Consider the following 14111-nt stretch of genomic DNA (forward strand, 5'->3'; position numbering starts at 1 on the left):
GGAAAAAGGCCACATACACAGCAATTCCTAGCACAAACTTCTCAGTCTTTCCTACCCCACTCGTTCTTCCTCCTCAGCTCTCTGGCGGGCGCTGTGAATTGGGTCTTCATGTCTCCGGCCGTCTTGACCTGCATCTTCTTGTTGGCCTCCTCCAACTGCTTCAACTGGTCCTCGTCGCTTTGCAGCTTCCTCTGAAGAGTAATCTCAAACATATCGCGACCCTTCCTCCTGCCCTTGAGACCGTTGTCGTCGATGTCGTAATACAGGGCCCAGCGCAAGCCTTCCCGCCCCCACTCGGTTGTGTTGTCCTCTTCAGCGCCGTCCCACTCGTCGATGGCGACAAAGCCCTCCCAACCGTCCAGCATCAGCGCAGATTCGTCCTCAGTCCAGTCCCACTCGCCGACAATCTCGGATATGGAGGCGCTGCGGTTGCCATACTTCAGCTCGTACGTCTTGCGGTCGCAGTATATCCAGTTGAGCACGGGAGGGTCGTCCTGGATGGTGGACACGAGGCCTCGCTCGGGCGGAAAGCGGTCTTCGTCCGGGTACTGGATGTAGAAGCCGGCGAACGCGTGCAGTGGAGGATCCAGCTTGGGCGCGGGCGCAGGCTTAGGGTTATCTTTATCGCGGGGCACAACCCAGACCTGCGAAGCGCGCGCGGTTAGCGGGAGGTCCTGCGACACTGTGCGGGAGGAAAGCGCATCCGGCGCCGATTGGAAGGAGCGAGTGGCCGTACCTTCCCGTGCCGCATCACCAGAATCCCCTGGTCGACTTCGTCGGCAATCTCGTCGTTGCTGTCGCATGACACGAGCGCATTGAATTTGGTCATGCGCGTCTCGTTGGCAGCTTCTTCATTCTGCTTCTTCTGGTGCTCGACGCCTTCTGCGACTCCGGTCACGACCGGAATTGCGACGACTACGCCGCCGAGGAAGATACCGAGGGGGAGCGCCATGTTTGGCGACTGTAGGTTCTGTGGGGAAAGCGCGGGGCAGCAATGGTGGTTTGTTTGGTGGGGCGCGTTGATGCGAGACGGCAGGTTGTCGATCGCGCTTTCCCAGAATGATGACGTCGCATCACCCGGGACCTGCCGCCTGAATCGCCGGCACTGGCCAGCTCCAACCTCCCGACATCCTGCATATACGTGCATGCGCCAAGACTCCCCGGACATACAACTTTCGCACCGCACATGAGCCACCGCAGCATGTATCTATCGTTGGGATATGCCGGTGAGAATCCGTCTCGCGTGCGCTGGGCCAGCCCACAGGTTGCAGCCCGTGTTGTTGGCTGGGGAGCTGCAGCACCTCTTTCCAACGTTACTGGCTTCAAAAGAGGGCGGCGCGGTTTTTGTCTCTTGCACATGAGCAACACGGACACCTGTGGCTCGAGTTGTTTCTGGCAGTGCGCATTCTCCGGGATGCTTTTGATAACGACTGGACTCGTACCGACGAGATGGTGGATTTCGAGAAGTGGTTCGTGCAGGAGGCCGAGCAGTACGAGTCTAGGCTGGCTAAGCTCGGGCTGACGTTGGAGGATATTAATGAAGAAGGCTTGGATGTAGCTTTTGCTGCTCTCCGTCTAGATTGATCCATGGGCAGGAATCGGCATGGAGCTGGCCTCTGGGAAGTTTGGCCTGCTAATTCATTTCCCTTCTTTGTCAAACAGTCTGGTAGGCCTCCATCCGAGTTCGGCTCGTTAGCTACAAATATCAAGGTCTTTATATTCCTTCACTTTTACTATTGGGTTGTGATGCATGTAAAAGATATGTGAATGCTGCAGTGGCCCAATTGTAACCAAACTATCCATGTAGCACCGAGTCGAGATTGTAAGCATTTCCTAAATAAATGAGATAATCACAGATACCTACTAACGTTAGTCATCGCGAGATAGATACATTGCAACTGTTGTCCTGGATTAAAAACAAAAAAGGGTGCACACTGTGTCCTTCCAGTGCAACTAATAACTTCTCAGCCACCAGAACGCGACTACAACGTGAATCATGCAGTCGGGTACAAGATAATACGTCTGTACGTAGTGAGTTCCATGTCACGATTATCTTCTAGCTGTAAGATGAGATGTATAGTCTGGTAACATTAGCATCACCCAACGCAGAGTTTAGACCAAGACTTACATGGTTATACAGCGGCGTAACCGCAACCACGCCCCCATTTTCACCCAGTTCCTCAACCCTGACAAACTTCGACGGAAACGGCGACTTCCCCTCCACCCTCTCCGTCACATCCAAATAGTGAAACCACTTCCATCTTAGCTCATCACCATCCGGATCCCAGCTCGCCGATGCATCCAATAAAACTGTCTTGTTCTTCTTGTACGCCATTTGCAGCACCTCGGGTCCACAGGACCCATTCACAATCGCCACCGGCGCATGATTTGTCTCTTCATAGGCTTTTCCAAGCGTCCACTGCATCCGTGCCGCAAAGTCGAACTGATACTCCCTCCTCCACCTCCAAATGGTGCCATAGCTCGTAAGATACGTCTGCCCATTCGCGCCAACAACCCAGTCCGTCGCATCGGTAAACACATTCACCTTCCCGCTCGCATCCAATGCCTTCCACCGGCCGCCCCAGCTGCCCCACTCGGGGTGTTCCGGATCGCCCAGGCCATTCCGAATCAGCGGGAAGAAGGCTGGCGTGTCGCCCTCCATGATGAAGTCGAAGCGCGGGTAGTGTGCGCCGAGGGGGCCGAGCCGGATGTGGGACTGCAGCCAGTCGTTGGTGACGAGGGAGGAGTCGGGGCCGCCGATGTCGAAGAAGCGGAAGAGTTCCCCTGAGATGCCGTTCCAGGTTGCGCGGCCGTACTCGCTGAAGGAATGGAGGGAGACAATGTAGGAGAGAGCGGGGAAGTGCTGACGGATCCAAGGGCCGGCGTCGTCTTGGTCGGAGATGGAGTAGACGCGGAGCTTGGACACAAAGGCGGACGTAGCGTTTGCGGAGCGGATTGAGGAGACGAGGTGGAGGGCTTCGGCGAGGACGGCGGCGCCACCCCAGCATTGGACGTAGAGGGGATCGGTGGGCGATGCTTCGTCTCCGGCTTTGACGAGGGCGAGGGCTGCGTCGCTGGTATTGAGCTGCAGGGAGGCAAGTCCGTAAACTGGATGGCCAACGTGCACCTTCGAGAGGAGCTCTGATGCTGAGGGATAGGGTGCGGCTTTCGGCGAGTTGGCATCGAGAGATTCGGTCACATTGCCATAGGCGTGGATGACGAGCCGAACTGTCTCGTCGTCAATTGAGGAGTTTTTCCATACACCTAAGAACAGTTAGAACAGCATCAACATGAATACGACCAAAGGATAAATGACATAGGCGTGCAACGTGTGGACGAAATGGTGCTATGATGCTTCAAACCCTTGCTTACTTGTAACCACGCCAATGCCTCGAATGTCGATTTCGTTTGAGTACGTCAAGAGCCTCACCAAGCTCATCTGATCGTCGGGCTCATTGGACATATCCGTGAGTACGAATGCCCTGTGTTTGTTTTCGTAGCGGGCATTTTCACACTGACGCTCCGATGGGGTAGCAGCTCCCACCCCTAATGAGGCAAGCCCGGCGAAGGAAAGAAGTGCCTGAGACAGCACGGTCGAAAGTCCTAACATCGTTGCATTCATGCTTCAACCGCAAGCACGTGGGAAGACGGCCTATGTATGCCATTATAAACCATGGCTAGGCAGCGCGTCCTAGCACGATTGGGAGGACTTTCTTTCGTCAAGTTGTAATTCTACCCTTGACTAGCGGACTTCAAGCTGGACGAGAGGGTGATGGATTGTTGGTCTCCGCGAATGTCGTTGAGATATCTTGCCGATCTGTTTTGCTTGACATCACATTTCCCCGCATTGGTGGGGCGCAACTCCATATCTCAACGGAGCGAGCATCGCCAAGAAAGGAAATTTTAAGCACTTGGAGACAATAGGCTACACTTCCGCATTGAGAGTTCAAGAGAAACACCGCGGCGAAAGCATCCTCATTCAATTGGGACGCAGATGCATTGCACACAAAATTATCTTCCCAACAGGCGCCTCATCTCGCTGCCCATGAGGCCCGGGTGTGGCACCACGACCGCGCCTGCCTCCTCCAATGCCTTTGCCTTCGCTTCAGCCGTCGCGTCGCGTGGCGAAAGCAGTGCCCCTGCGTGCCCCATCGTCTTTCCCTCTGGCGCTGTCCTCCCTGCAACCATTGCGATGATCGGCTTGGGATTCTCCGTCCGGCTTCTGTACTCCTTGACAAGTTCCGCAGCGTTCAACTCGGCTTCCCCTCCAACCTCACCGATCACAATAATCCCTTCTGTTTCGGGATGATCGAAGAAAAGCCTCAGGCCATCGACCAGTGTGGTACCTGACGGGATCTTAGGCGCTGTGAAAAACAATTCGCATTCGCAGAGCTTACCTGGCAGCATGTCCCCACCCATTCCGACGACAATGCTATTGAGCGCAACGGTCAGAAACCATAGGCAACGAACCTATGTGTTAACCTACCTTTGTCCCAGCCCTGCATTTGTCGTCGCACCGACAGCCTCGTAGCTCAACGTGCCACTTTTACTCACGATCCCAACGCACCCCTTCAGATATTGTTTGTAAGGCATAATCCCCAGCCTACACTGCTCCGGTGCGATTATTCCTGGACAGTTGGGACCCACCAGGCGTGTCCTGCTCTGCGTTCTGAGCACTTCATGCACACGAAGCATGTCGTGCACTGGAATGTGCTCGGCGACTGAAACAACGAGTGGGATCTCTGCTTCGATGGCTTCTATGATCGCGCCGGCTGCGTGCATTGCGGGAACGAACACACATGTAGCGTGTGGATCCAGAGCGTCCTTTGCTTCACGAACGGTATTGAAGACTGGAAGTCCGAGATGGTCTCGGCCGCCTTTGCCGGGTGAGACGCCCCCGACCACGTTTGTAGCGTAGGCGATTGTGTCTTTGGCATTGGAAGTTGCCTGCGTTTCGTGAGTACGTGTAGACTAGTAAAAATCCGTTCACCAAACCCTCCTGCAAGTTAGTGTACTCACAGCTTTACCAGTGAAGCCTTGGTAGATCACCGGCGTGTGCTGGTTGATCCGGAGATTGGCGATTGTGTTGTCCCCATGGGAGGCATAGCGTCTGATGCTTGTGCTCGCAAGACCTCTTTGGCGGCAATGCTGTCTGAGCATGCGGTTGATTGCTCGGGAATATAATGTGGAGCGCATTGTTGTGAACCAAGAGAGATGTAGAGGAGGACTTGTTCGAACATTGGTCGAGATTATGGACAATGCAGCTTTTCCAATGCTAACAGCTGTTGATCCAGGCTGCAGTACAGGTACCCTCAATGTAATCACCTACAGTAGTTGCATCCACGGTACGGAGACGGAGGCTCGGTTATATCGGTTACATGAAGCTGATGTTGTCACGAACCCAACTTGCGCGCTTGGATAGGCGAGAACGTCAAGCTACAACTCAGGATATACAACAGAGAGTAACAAGGTGTTACGGTCTTCTTATTGTTGCTTGTCTGTTCACTTAGGCGCCCTTCAAGGTGTCGCATAGCGCACGGACTCAGAAGACCGAACGACTGCTGCGAGCAGCCATGTTGAGGAAAAGTGGTTACAGCATAGTCTTGGCCAGACAAACCAGTGTATGTGCACCCAATCGGACTAGAAAAAATTGTACTCAAAAACGGGTAGAAAGCGATCACATGTACACAGCGAAGATACCTCTCCTTGCATGAGTATCAATCGCAGAACTTGCTTAAAACTGTATGCTGCAACTTACTCTTCGGGAAACTAGAACTAATTAACTCTCGTAGGTCCACATACCCGTACCCAGGGGTGAACTTGCTCGATCGCCAGCCGAAGCTGAGTGTATAGCCACCTCTCTCGGCGGGCCATGCATCCTCAAGTCACAAATACAAAAGGGCGGTCGCGGAAAAGGATTGTTCTCGAGTGGCCTCAGAGGTGGTATACAGAAAGTAGATGATGCCGCCAGCGCCGGACAGATGGCATCCCAAATGCTGGGCCACCGTCTAGTGACTAAACAAACAGGCGAGAAGGGACTGCAAGTGAACAAGATATACGTTGCGGAGACAATCGAGTATCAAGACGAATGGTATCTTGCCATGACTATTGATCGGGAAAGGTACCAGCCTGCCATTATTTTGTCGAAGTCTGGCGGTGTGGATATCGAGAGCGTCGCTAAGTCAAATCCTGAGAAGTTGTTGACCTTTAATTTCGAGCTCACCAAGTAAGAACACGACCGCCTCGAGGTACCGCTCCAGTGCAACGACAAACACCTTGCTAACTATTTGCAGAGGTATTACACCAGAGCTTGTCTCCAGAATTGCATCAGCCCTCGAGACAACCGACCAGGAGACGCACAATCTCGGAGACATTCTCCAGAAGATGCACAAGCTCTTCATATCCAAAGAAGCAACACTCCTCGAGATAAACCCATTAGTCCGCTCTTCCGACTCTACCTTCACCTGCCTCGACGCGAAGTTCAGCTTTGACAATGCGGCTGAGAAGCGCCAGCCTGAATTGTTCGCCCTCCGTGATGTCGAACAAGAACAAGGTGACGAGGTTGAAGCGGAGAAGTACGGACTGGTCTACATCAAGTTGGAAGGCAACATTGGAAACGTAGTCAATGGGGCTGGGCTAGCCATGGCGACCAACGATGCCATTGCGCACTATGGTGGTGCAAGCGCGAATTTCTTGGATGCAGGTGGACAGGCGACGACGGAGACAATGAAGAAGGCTTTTGAGATTATCATGAGAGACCGGAGGGTGCAGTGTATCTTTGTGAACATCTACGGAGGTAGGTCGAGCTGTTTCGAGATTATAAGAATCGGCTAACGAGCCCTGTAGGCATCATCAGATGTGACATGATCGCGGAGAGTATCATTGGTGCTGCAGCTGAGCTGGGCCCTCTGCGCATGCCCGTTGTTGTGCGATTGCAAGGAACCAACTCGGCCGAGGGGCTTCAGATGGTGAGTATCTTCTTTAGGATGAATGCAATAGATTGACCTTGCCCATAGGTTGAAGAGGCCAACCTAGGCCTACGTACAGAATCTGACTTCGGCAAGGCAGCCCAGCTAGCGGTGCAACTTTCAAATACACATGGCCGGATTGGGACAGAACGCGATCCTGAGGTGGCCAATGCTGGTAGTTGAGAAGTAGCTGTACTGAGGAATTTCATCCTGTTTGTTCGCGCGATGTACACGTTTGAAGCTCTACTGGGTGATGTCCTGAGATACTCCAGCATCAGGCAGGCGTGAGGCTTACTGAGATCGTAGCTTGGCACGTGTGCTGTAAATTTGGAGCTTATATCGGTGTATCTGACAAATGCATTTGAACGAAACATGAAAGCTAACAGTTCAGCCCTTCGGCGATGCACGGCACGACTCACTCTACTCTACAATGCTGTAAGCTCCCACGCTATATCATTCTTTATTGAGGAGCCGGGATGCCCGTGTTGTAATACACTGCCTTGGTCTCGGTATAGTTCTCCAGCGCTGCTTCACCGCATTCGCGCCCGATGCCACTCTGCTTGTAACCGCCAAATGGGACACTCCAGTGCACAAAGTTATACATATTCACCCATGTCGTGCCAGCCTTCAGTCCATTCGTGATGCGGAGGACACGCTCGTAGTCCTTGGTGTGAACGGCGGCAGCAAGGCCGTAGGTCGTATCGTTGGCATCGCGAAGAACTTCTTCTTCTGTCTTGAATTTTGCGATACAGACCACGGGTCCGAAGATCTCTTCACGCATAATCTAGAAATCGTAGTTAGTCGTCATTAACACAAAATGGTGGGCCAGTTACCTTCATGTCGGGCTTCACGTTGGTGAATATGGTCGGCTGGATGTAGTACCCTTTGCCATCGGCACCTTCAACCTCTGCAACCTTACCACCAAGACTTATAGTAGCGCCATCCTGCTTCCCGCTCTCAATGTACCCCAGAATCTTCTCATACTGCATCTTGCTGTTCTGCGGTCCTTGATCCACGCTTTCGTCAAAGTTGTCGCCAACTTTCAACGAAGCCATTCGTTTGGTGTATGCGGCTACGAATTCGTCGTAAACATCTTCGTGAACGTATATGCGAGTCCCGGCGTGGCATGTCTGGCCAAAGTTCATGTTGATTCCCCATGCACTCCATTCTACTGCCTTCTGAATATCGGCATCGGGAAAGATGATGTTCTTAGACATGTCAGGTATAATGCACAGTTAGAGCGTTGAGGGTAGTCCGCCCAATACCTTCCTCCATGTGGTTCATGCCGCATTCAAAGAGAACAGCTTGACTTACTGGACTTTTACCACCTAGCTCTAGTGTCACTTTCTTCAAGTTTGATGAAGCTGCAGACTTCAAGATCGTGCGTCCCGTGGCTGTTGACCCTGTAAATGCTACTTTGTCGACGTCCATATGGTTGGCTATCGCGTTGCCCACGGTCTTTCCAAAGCCCGATACCAGATTCACCACACCAGCTGGGAATCCAGCTTCTTTGATAAGCTCACAACATTTCAAAGCTGTCAATGGTGTAGCTTCCGCAGACTTGATGACCACGGTGTTTCCGGTCGCTATAGCTGGAGAGATTTTCCAGATAAACATCAGAAGCGGAAAGCTATAGACTGTCAGTGTGAAGTTGGGTCGTGCGACTTCCTTACTTACTTCCAAGGTATGATCTGACCACACACTCCAACCGGCTCTCTCCTTGTGTATGCGAACGTGCCGGGAATGTTAAAGCTCGTCAGTCCTAAAACCTTATCTGCCCAACCTGCGTAATACTTCAATGTGCCTACGCTGCCCGGAAAATCTAGATTGGCTGCCTGCTTACGCGTCTTCCCGGTGTCTAACATCTCCAGGGCAATGATGTCCTCTTTGTCCCTCTCCATCAATTGCGCCAACCGATTCAACAGCTCGCCTCTCCACACTGGGTTCGAATTCGCCCATTCGCTACCTTCAAAGGCTTTCCTTGCAGCTTCGACTGCCATATTAACATCCTCTTCTCGACCCTCCTCGATCTCTAGGATTGGCTGGCCAGTGGCAGGATTTTCCACGCTGAACTTGGATCCTGAAAGGCTCGATCGGAATTCATTGTTGATGAAGATCCCGGTGGGAACAGACACATCGCGATTATTGATCTTCAAAGTAGCAGAAGAAGCAGCAGATGAACTTGCGAAACGTACTCGATTTCGGAGGAGCTTTGCGCGAGGCATCCATGGCGGCAATGCGCGAAGGGAGTGTAAAGTCTTCAGCGACATCGTGGTTCAATCGCAGATAGCTTAATGAGCCCAGATCAAAATTCGTGGGAAGGTGAGACCGCAGATGGATAAGGGTTGTTCCAAGTTGGTTCTGCAAAAGGGGAGCGAATAGTAGCACAGCTTCACAGTAGCCCAGAGATGCGCGTAATCCTCAATTGCACTTGCAACGAAGACGACGCGAGGCTCTGCCGACAAGCAAAGCTCCCGGCTACCTCTCCGCGTTCAGGGTCTCAATGCACGCGCTAGTTTGCCGGACCGCCACGGACCTGCATGGTACCTCGCGGGTGTGGGGTAGTGTCGGCTATATGCATCTCCTCGTCATTGATGCGAAACTCTCCGCATGCATCCCTCAGTGGTCTTCCTGCTTGAGTTCGCGCACCCGTGCGATACATCGGGCATGTGACAGACTTCATTCGTGTGCTGGATTACACATGGTACAATTGGAAATAAGTAGAAATTGATGTAATGGGTGGGTATATTACTGTCATATAGACCGCCTTTCCGAGAGGGCAGCAGGCTCAGGTAAGGTCAAAACTCGCTGTGCCGGTATGCAGGCTCTGGTCGTTGCATCGACGCTGCTCTGAAAGCTGTCATCTCTGATTGGCCTGGCGCTTCAACGTCTTCGAGCACGATATCTGACCAAGTTGAGCCACGTCGCTTCTTGTTTCGCGCAGTAGCCAATGCGTAAGCATTCTCTTGGGACCATCTTTTGCAATGATCCTGTGCAAGGAAATCGTCCGTGTTGGCGGCTTTGTTGGTCTGTCGATTGCGAAAAGAACGCATAGATGATACCCATTTGACAAAACTACTTATTCGCTTTGCACTGATATCAGTGGGAGGGCCAGCATCGAAGGATCGAGTTGCGAACGTGAAGAGATCAGAGATGTCGTCACCTCGTCGAGTTCCAACAACGATCTTCATAATTAGGTTTGCCATCGACATCTCAATATTGAGCTTGACCAAGTAGGCTAGAGGGTGGAACATTGCGTATCTATTCGTTGTCAGTGGAGAAAGGATGAGAATCATTGAACAGTTACAGTAGTTTTGAAACAAGGCCCTTTAGGCCATACGAGGTGACTCACACAAAGCCATTATGAAGGCTCATAGCCCCAATTATGAGCAGGTCCATTAGCAAGGATATCAGAATCATCCGCTGATTGAACCGAACCAGAGGTCTGTATTTTTCCATCCCATTGCCTATAAGATTTCGTTTCACAACGCGCACGAAATACCAATTCAAGGCGGCATCAAGGAGGAAGAACAATACTTTCTCAGTACGGTCCCAAATGGTATTGACTCGAATCCAACTGGCATGATCAGTAAGGTTACACTACCGCAAGGAATACAACACGCCGATCACTAATTTGTAGGCATGCAGGAATCCAAATGATGCCGACGCTGACGTTGATTATGCTGACCAGTACAAAGGTTCCAATGCACAACAGAGTACCCTTCTTTTGATCTTGAAGGATAACGTTGATTCGGTTACAGATGATCTGAAGGAGGATTTGTACCTGATAGATCACCCTTAGTTGACTGACAACTCCCGCAAACAAAAGCAAAGGTGGTACCTGAAAAATCCAGGTCAGAACTTCGGTGTGTCAATGACTGTCCAAGCGTGATATTTTGAGATACTGGGAGAGTATACGTACCGATCCCGAGATAAAAGTACAGGCTTGGTCGGAGTACTTTGATCAGATATGAGAAAGCCAACAATGCTAGCCCAAGACTAGCTACGATTTCAAGCCATATCATCCACACGTATAAACTTTTCAACGGTACGCGTGAACGCTGAGTCTGTTGGCATGCGATGAACACGGCCAGGATGGCGAAGCACATCGCGAGTCCGAAGACAACGTATGCGGTTATCAGGTCGCCGCATGTGATCGGGTGGATCTGGTAAGTATACTGGTCCACGAATGGACCATATACGGTAAATCTTGAAACCTCATAGCAGTTTCTGCGAGTCATGGCGGACACAGCGGGCCATTTCTATCTTTCAAACGACAAGACTCTGAGCGTATACCATGACAAGGTTGCAAAGCGGAATGGAGAAAGTGCCAAAGTGATGCAAGTTGTGAATAATGGGGAGCGTCATCGCTGGGCACCAAGAAGCCGTAATACCAGCGATCCACGCTTACCCCGCCAGTCTCCTCCGCGTTGGAACGGATGAGCCGAATCGAAACGAGTCAGTGTCTTCCCAGAACCTGGATTCCTCGACTCGCAAATTACTTCGCCATCGAAGGGATGCAGCTTGAGTCAAAGTCAATGACGTTATGCTCGTGAGGTCTTTTTAACAACATATCCAATCACTTTCTGACCCGATGGAAGAGAAGTCCAGAAGTTCACCAAAAATGGGCACGACGTGAGATGCATGTCATGAACGAGGACACACGTGCACCCGGCGTATTGGATTTCGACCGCTTGCGGCGAATTCGACCCCAGTAACGGCGCCACGTAGGTGACTCTGACCCAAATGATTGGGATAGGACCAGGAAAGGCACCTGTCGTCCTTCGCCGTGGCGGGGGTCTGTTTCGACGCATCGATAGAACATATTTGTACTTCGCGAGGGCAGAAGGGCTTACCAGATCAACCATACCTGCTACAATCACTGGGATCGGTGCGAAGCTTCGAAAGTTATATGTGCAGATTTACTAAGACACAAAGTGAGGGGGCGGGTCGTGGGGACAAGTGCCAAGGTGAGCCATGGGCAATGGAGCCACCTGTACAGGCGCCATTCCAGGTGATTGGCTCGTCACGTGATTGATGACGCGCATGCCTCGGCGCGTTAAATCGCGAAATCCGCGCGTCTTTACTGAAAACACTATTGTGCTTCTACTCGCGCCAACGTGGACATCAACGATCCAGTAATAGCTGAAAGGTATCGAACTGTTAGCACTTCAAATTAATGAGGCTCTACTACTCCTTTCCGCATTCTCAATGGTATTGTCTTAGATCTAGTCTCATCGTTGTTGGGAGAGATCTTCATAATTGGACTCCTCCCAATGTAATGGTCTATCGCCCACATTAATCAAGGTTGTCTTCGAACACGGATGTGGGAATTTGCTAACCTTCACGTTCTGAAACTCCTCAATCCCAACAGAACCGCCTTCGCGGCCAAAGCCGCTTTGCTTAATGCCCCCGAAGGGCGCAACTGGGTCCGATATCATACCAGTATTGATGCCAACCATACCGGCTGTGTGATGTTAGCACTATCTACTTGCGCAGCCTGCTCTGTTGTGCTTGCTTTGTAGTAGTTCCGCTGCCCTCCAAGCCTGTGTCAACTGCTCTGTATACACATACGATGCCAGCCCGACTTCCGAATCGTTTGCCATCCGCAGAAGCTCCGTCTCATCCTTGAAACGGTAGAAAGCAACAACAGGCCCGAAAAGCTCTTCGCGACTGGCCTGCATGTCATGTGACATGCGATCTAGAATGGTCGCTGGGAAAAATGTCTGCGGCTCGTCCTGCGATCGGTGCCCTCCAGCTACAACCACGGCACCCTTCTCTCGCGCATCTTTCACAAGTCTTTCGACTTTCTCCCGAGCTTTCAGATTTATCAACGGACCAAGACTCGTACCAGTGGCGCTTGGATCACCCGCAACCATCTTCGCGCCTACCAGCTTGTGGAAGTCCTCGATGAATTTGTCCGCAATGCTCTCTTGAATATATACTCGGTTGGCGCAGACACAGGTCTGACCAGCGCCTCTGAACTTCGCTGCGAGTAGACCATCCCATGCCTTGTTCATGTCGGCGTCGTCGAAAACTGAAACTCATCAGCATCAACAACGTGTGTCTCTGACCGAGATAGCTTACTGACGAACGGAGCGTTTCCACCAAGTTCCATGGACATTTTCTTCAGCGAATCGCCGCATTGCTGCATGAGAAGCTTCCCAACATTCGTCGATCCAGTGAATGATATTTTCTTGACAGTAGGATGTTCGCAAAGTTGCTTGCCCACTGCAGCTACATTTTGTTCCGTTGTTACGATGTTAAATACGCCGGGCGGGATTCCAGCTTGTTCGCCCAGCTCTGCAAGTGCGAGTGCAGAATATGGCGTGTCAGCAGCCGGCTTTAGGACCGTAGTACAGCCAGCAGCAATTGCCTATGAACTATCAGCTCCTTCCCAGGAATTCGTTCAAGCAAGAGACGAACCGCTCCAGCTTTACGGGTTATCATGGCAGAAGGAAAGTTCCATGGTGTCAAAACCCCTACAACACCGATGGGCTGCTTGATCGTCATCACCCTGTTCTCGGGTGAACTTCCTTGTACCGTTTGGCCGTAGGACCTGACTGCTTCTCCCTGAAACCACTCGAAGAAGCTCGCCGCATACTTGATCTCGGCTTTCGCAGCCTCAATTGGCCGCCCGTTCTCATGGCTCAAAATAATTGCGAGGTCATCTTCATGTTCTTGCATGAGCTGGAACCAGTCTCTGATTATACCCATCCGTTGACGAGCGGAACTGTGCCTGAACGATTCGAAGGCATGCTGTGCTTTCTCGATGGCGGTAGTAGTATCGCTCACGTCCCTGCGAACTTCAGTGTATGTTCATTGCAGTTCAGGCGTTGCCAACATTTCTGGACAATTTCCAATCACTTTGCCATTGTACGGGTTCACAACGGAGAAACGCGATGTCGCTCGACCATCGGTCCACCTTCCGTTGATATAGGCTTGTTCGCGGAACAGCCGCGGGTTTCGAAGTTTTGAACGTATCTGTCTTGTTAAGAAGTTGACCGTGGTCTGTAGGGCGATAAGCTGACCTTGTTTCCAGGCTCAGATACATACGTCCGTTTAGACACTGCCGGTAAACTTCGCATCTTCGTCAATAGAGGGTGTAAAGGTGCCAGGACTCGTGGAAACATTTTGGACATA

General features: G+C 51.7%; 8 protein-coding genes across 8 annotated transcripts; 2 read left to right on the top strand and 6 right to left on the bottom strand.

Moving 5' to 3' along the window:
• Positions 1 to 41: 41 nt before the first annotated feature.
• On the bottom strand, positions 42 to 952 carry CC84DRAFT_1220569 (uncharacterized protein; the record flags this gene model as incomplete). The annotated part of the gene is made up of 2 exons (XM_018183182.1): positions 42 to 644; positions 737 to 952. The coding sequence occupies 2 exons, from the start codon at positions 950 to 952 to the stop codon at positions 42 to 44; spliced, it is 819 nt and encodes a 272-aa protein (XP_018032582.1).
• Positions 953 to 1130: 178 nt separating this feature from the next.
• CC84DRAFT_1007133 (uncharacterized protein) lies at positions 1131 to 1681 on the top strand. The gene has a single exon (XM_018173342.1). It carries the CDS (start codon positions 1187 to 1189, stop codon positions 1520 to 1522), a length of 336 nt encoding a protein of 111 aa, XP_018032583.1. The 5' UTR covers positions 1131 to 1186; the 3' UTR covers positions 1523 to 1681.
• Positions 1682 to 1895: 214 nt separating this feature from the next.
• On the bottom strand, positions 1896 to 3791 carry CC84DRAFT_1167334 (DUF1593-domain-containing protein). Its single transcript, XM_018179157.1, has 3 exons — positions 3373 to 3791; positions 2129 to 3264; positions 1896 to 2081 (listed from the first exon to the last, which is right to left on the bottom strand). The coding sequence occupies exons 1-3, from the start codon at positions 3608 to 3610 to the stop codon at positions 1995 to 1997; spliced, it is 1461 nt and encodes a 486-aa protein (XP_018032584.1). The 5' UTR covers positions 3611 to 3791; the 3' UTR covers positions 1896 to 1994.
• Positions 3792 to 4011: 220 nt separating this feature from the next.
• CC84DRAFT_1099489 (succinate-CoA ligase) lies at positions 4012 to 5160 on the bottom strand (the record flags this gene model as incomplete). Its single annotated transcript, XM_018174828.1, has 4 exons — positions 4012 to 4346; positions 4398 to 4432; positions 4487 to 4947; positions 5020 to 5160. The coding sequence occupies 4 exons, from the start codon at positions 5158 to 5160 to the stop codon at positions 4012 to 4014; spliced, it is 972 nt and encodes a 323-aa protein (XP_018032585.1).
• Positions 5161 to 5573: 413 nt separating this feature from the next.
• Positions 5574 to 7151, top strand: CC84DRAFT_1252822 (succinate-CoA ligase; the record flags this gene model as incomplete). Its single annotated transcript, XM_018184366.1, has 6 exons — positions 5574 to 5621; positions 5692 to 5742; positions 5793 to 6226; positions 6294 to 6796; positions 6847 to 6968; positions 7017 to 7151. 6 exons carry the CDS (start codon positions 5574 to 5576, stop codon positions 7149 to 7151), a joined length of 1293 nt encoding a protein of 430 aa, XP_018032586.1.
• Positions 7152 to 7428: 277 nt separating this feature from the next.
• CC84DRAFT_1252829 (aldehyde dehydrogenase) lies at positions 7429 to 9498 on the bottom strand (the record flags this gene model as incomplete). Its single annotated transcript, XM_018184367.1, has 5 exons — positions 9164 to 9498; positions 8646 to 9118; positions 8283 to 8598; positions 7802 to 8176; positions 7429 to 7752 (listed from the first exon to the last, which is right to left on the bottom strand). The coding sequence occupies exons 1-5, from the start codon at positions 9236 to 9238 to the stop codon at positions 7429 to 7431; spliced, it is 1563 nt and encodes a 520-aa protein (XP_018032587.1). The 5' UTR covers positions 9239 to 9498.
• A 640-nt stretch (positions 9499 to 10138) lies between these two features.
• Positions 10139 to 11182, bottom strand: CC84DRAFT_1053118 (uncharacterized protein; the record flags this gene model as incomplete). Its single annotated transcript, XM_018173500.1, has 4 exons — positions 10139 to 10229; positions 10321 to 10545; positions 10568 to 10781; positions 10891 to 11182. Coding segments are annotated over 4 exons (822 nt in total), but the record flags the coding sequence as incomplete, so codon positions are not given.
• Positions 11183 to 12224: 1042 nt separating this feature from the next.
• Positions 12225 to 14110, bottom strand: CC84DRAFT_1252834 (succinate-semialdehyde dehydrogenase-like protein; the record flags this gene model as incomplete). The annotated part of the gene is made up of 7 exons (XM_018184368.1): positions 12225 to 12254; positions 12311 to 12435; positions 12487 to 13005; positions 13056 to 13344; positions 13395 to 13767; positions 13813 to 13952; positions 14000 to 14110. 7 exons carry the CDS (start codon positions 14108 to 14110, stop codon positions 12225 to 12227), a joined length of 1587 nt encoding a protein of 528 aa, XP_018032589.1.
• Between the last annotated feature and the right edge of the window lies 1 nt (position 14111).

This window comes from Paraphaeosphaeria sporulosa (genome assembly GCF_001642045.1).
Source record: "Paraphaeosphaeria sporulosa strain AP3s5-JAC2a unplaced genomic scaffold CC84scaffold_9, whole genome shotgun sequence".
NCBI classification, from domain to species: Eukaryota; Fungi; Ascomycota; class Dothideomycetes; order Pleosporales; family Didymosphaeriaceae; genus Paraphaeosphaeria; species Paraphaeosphaeria sporulosa.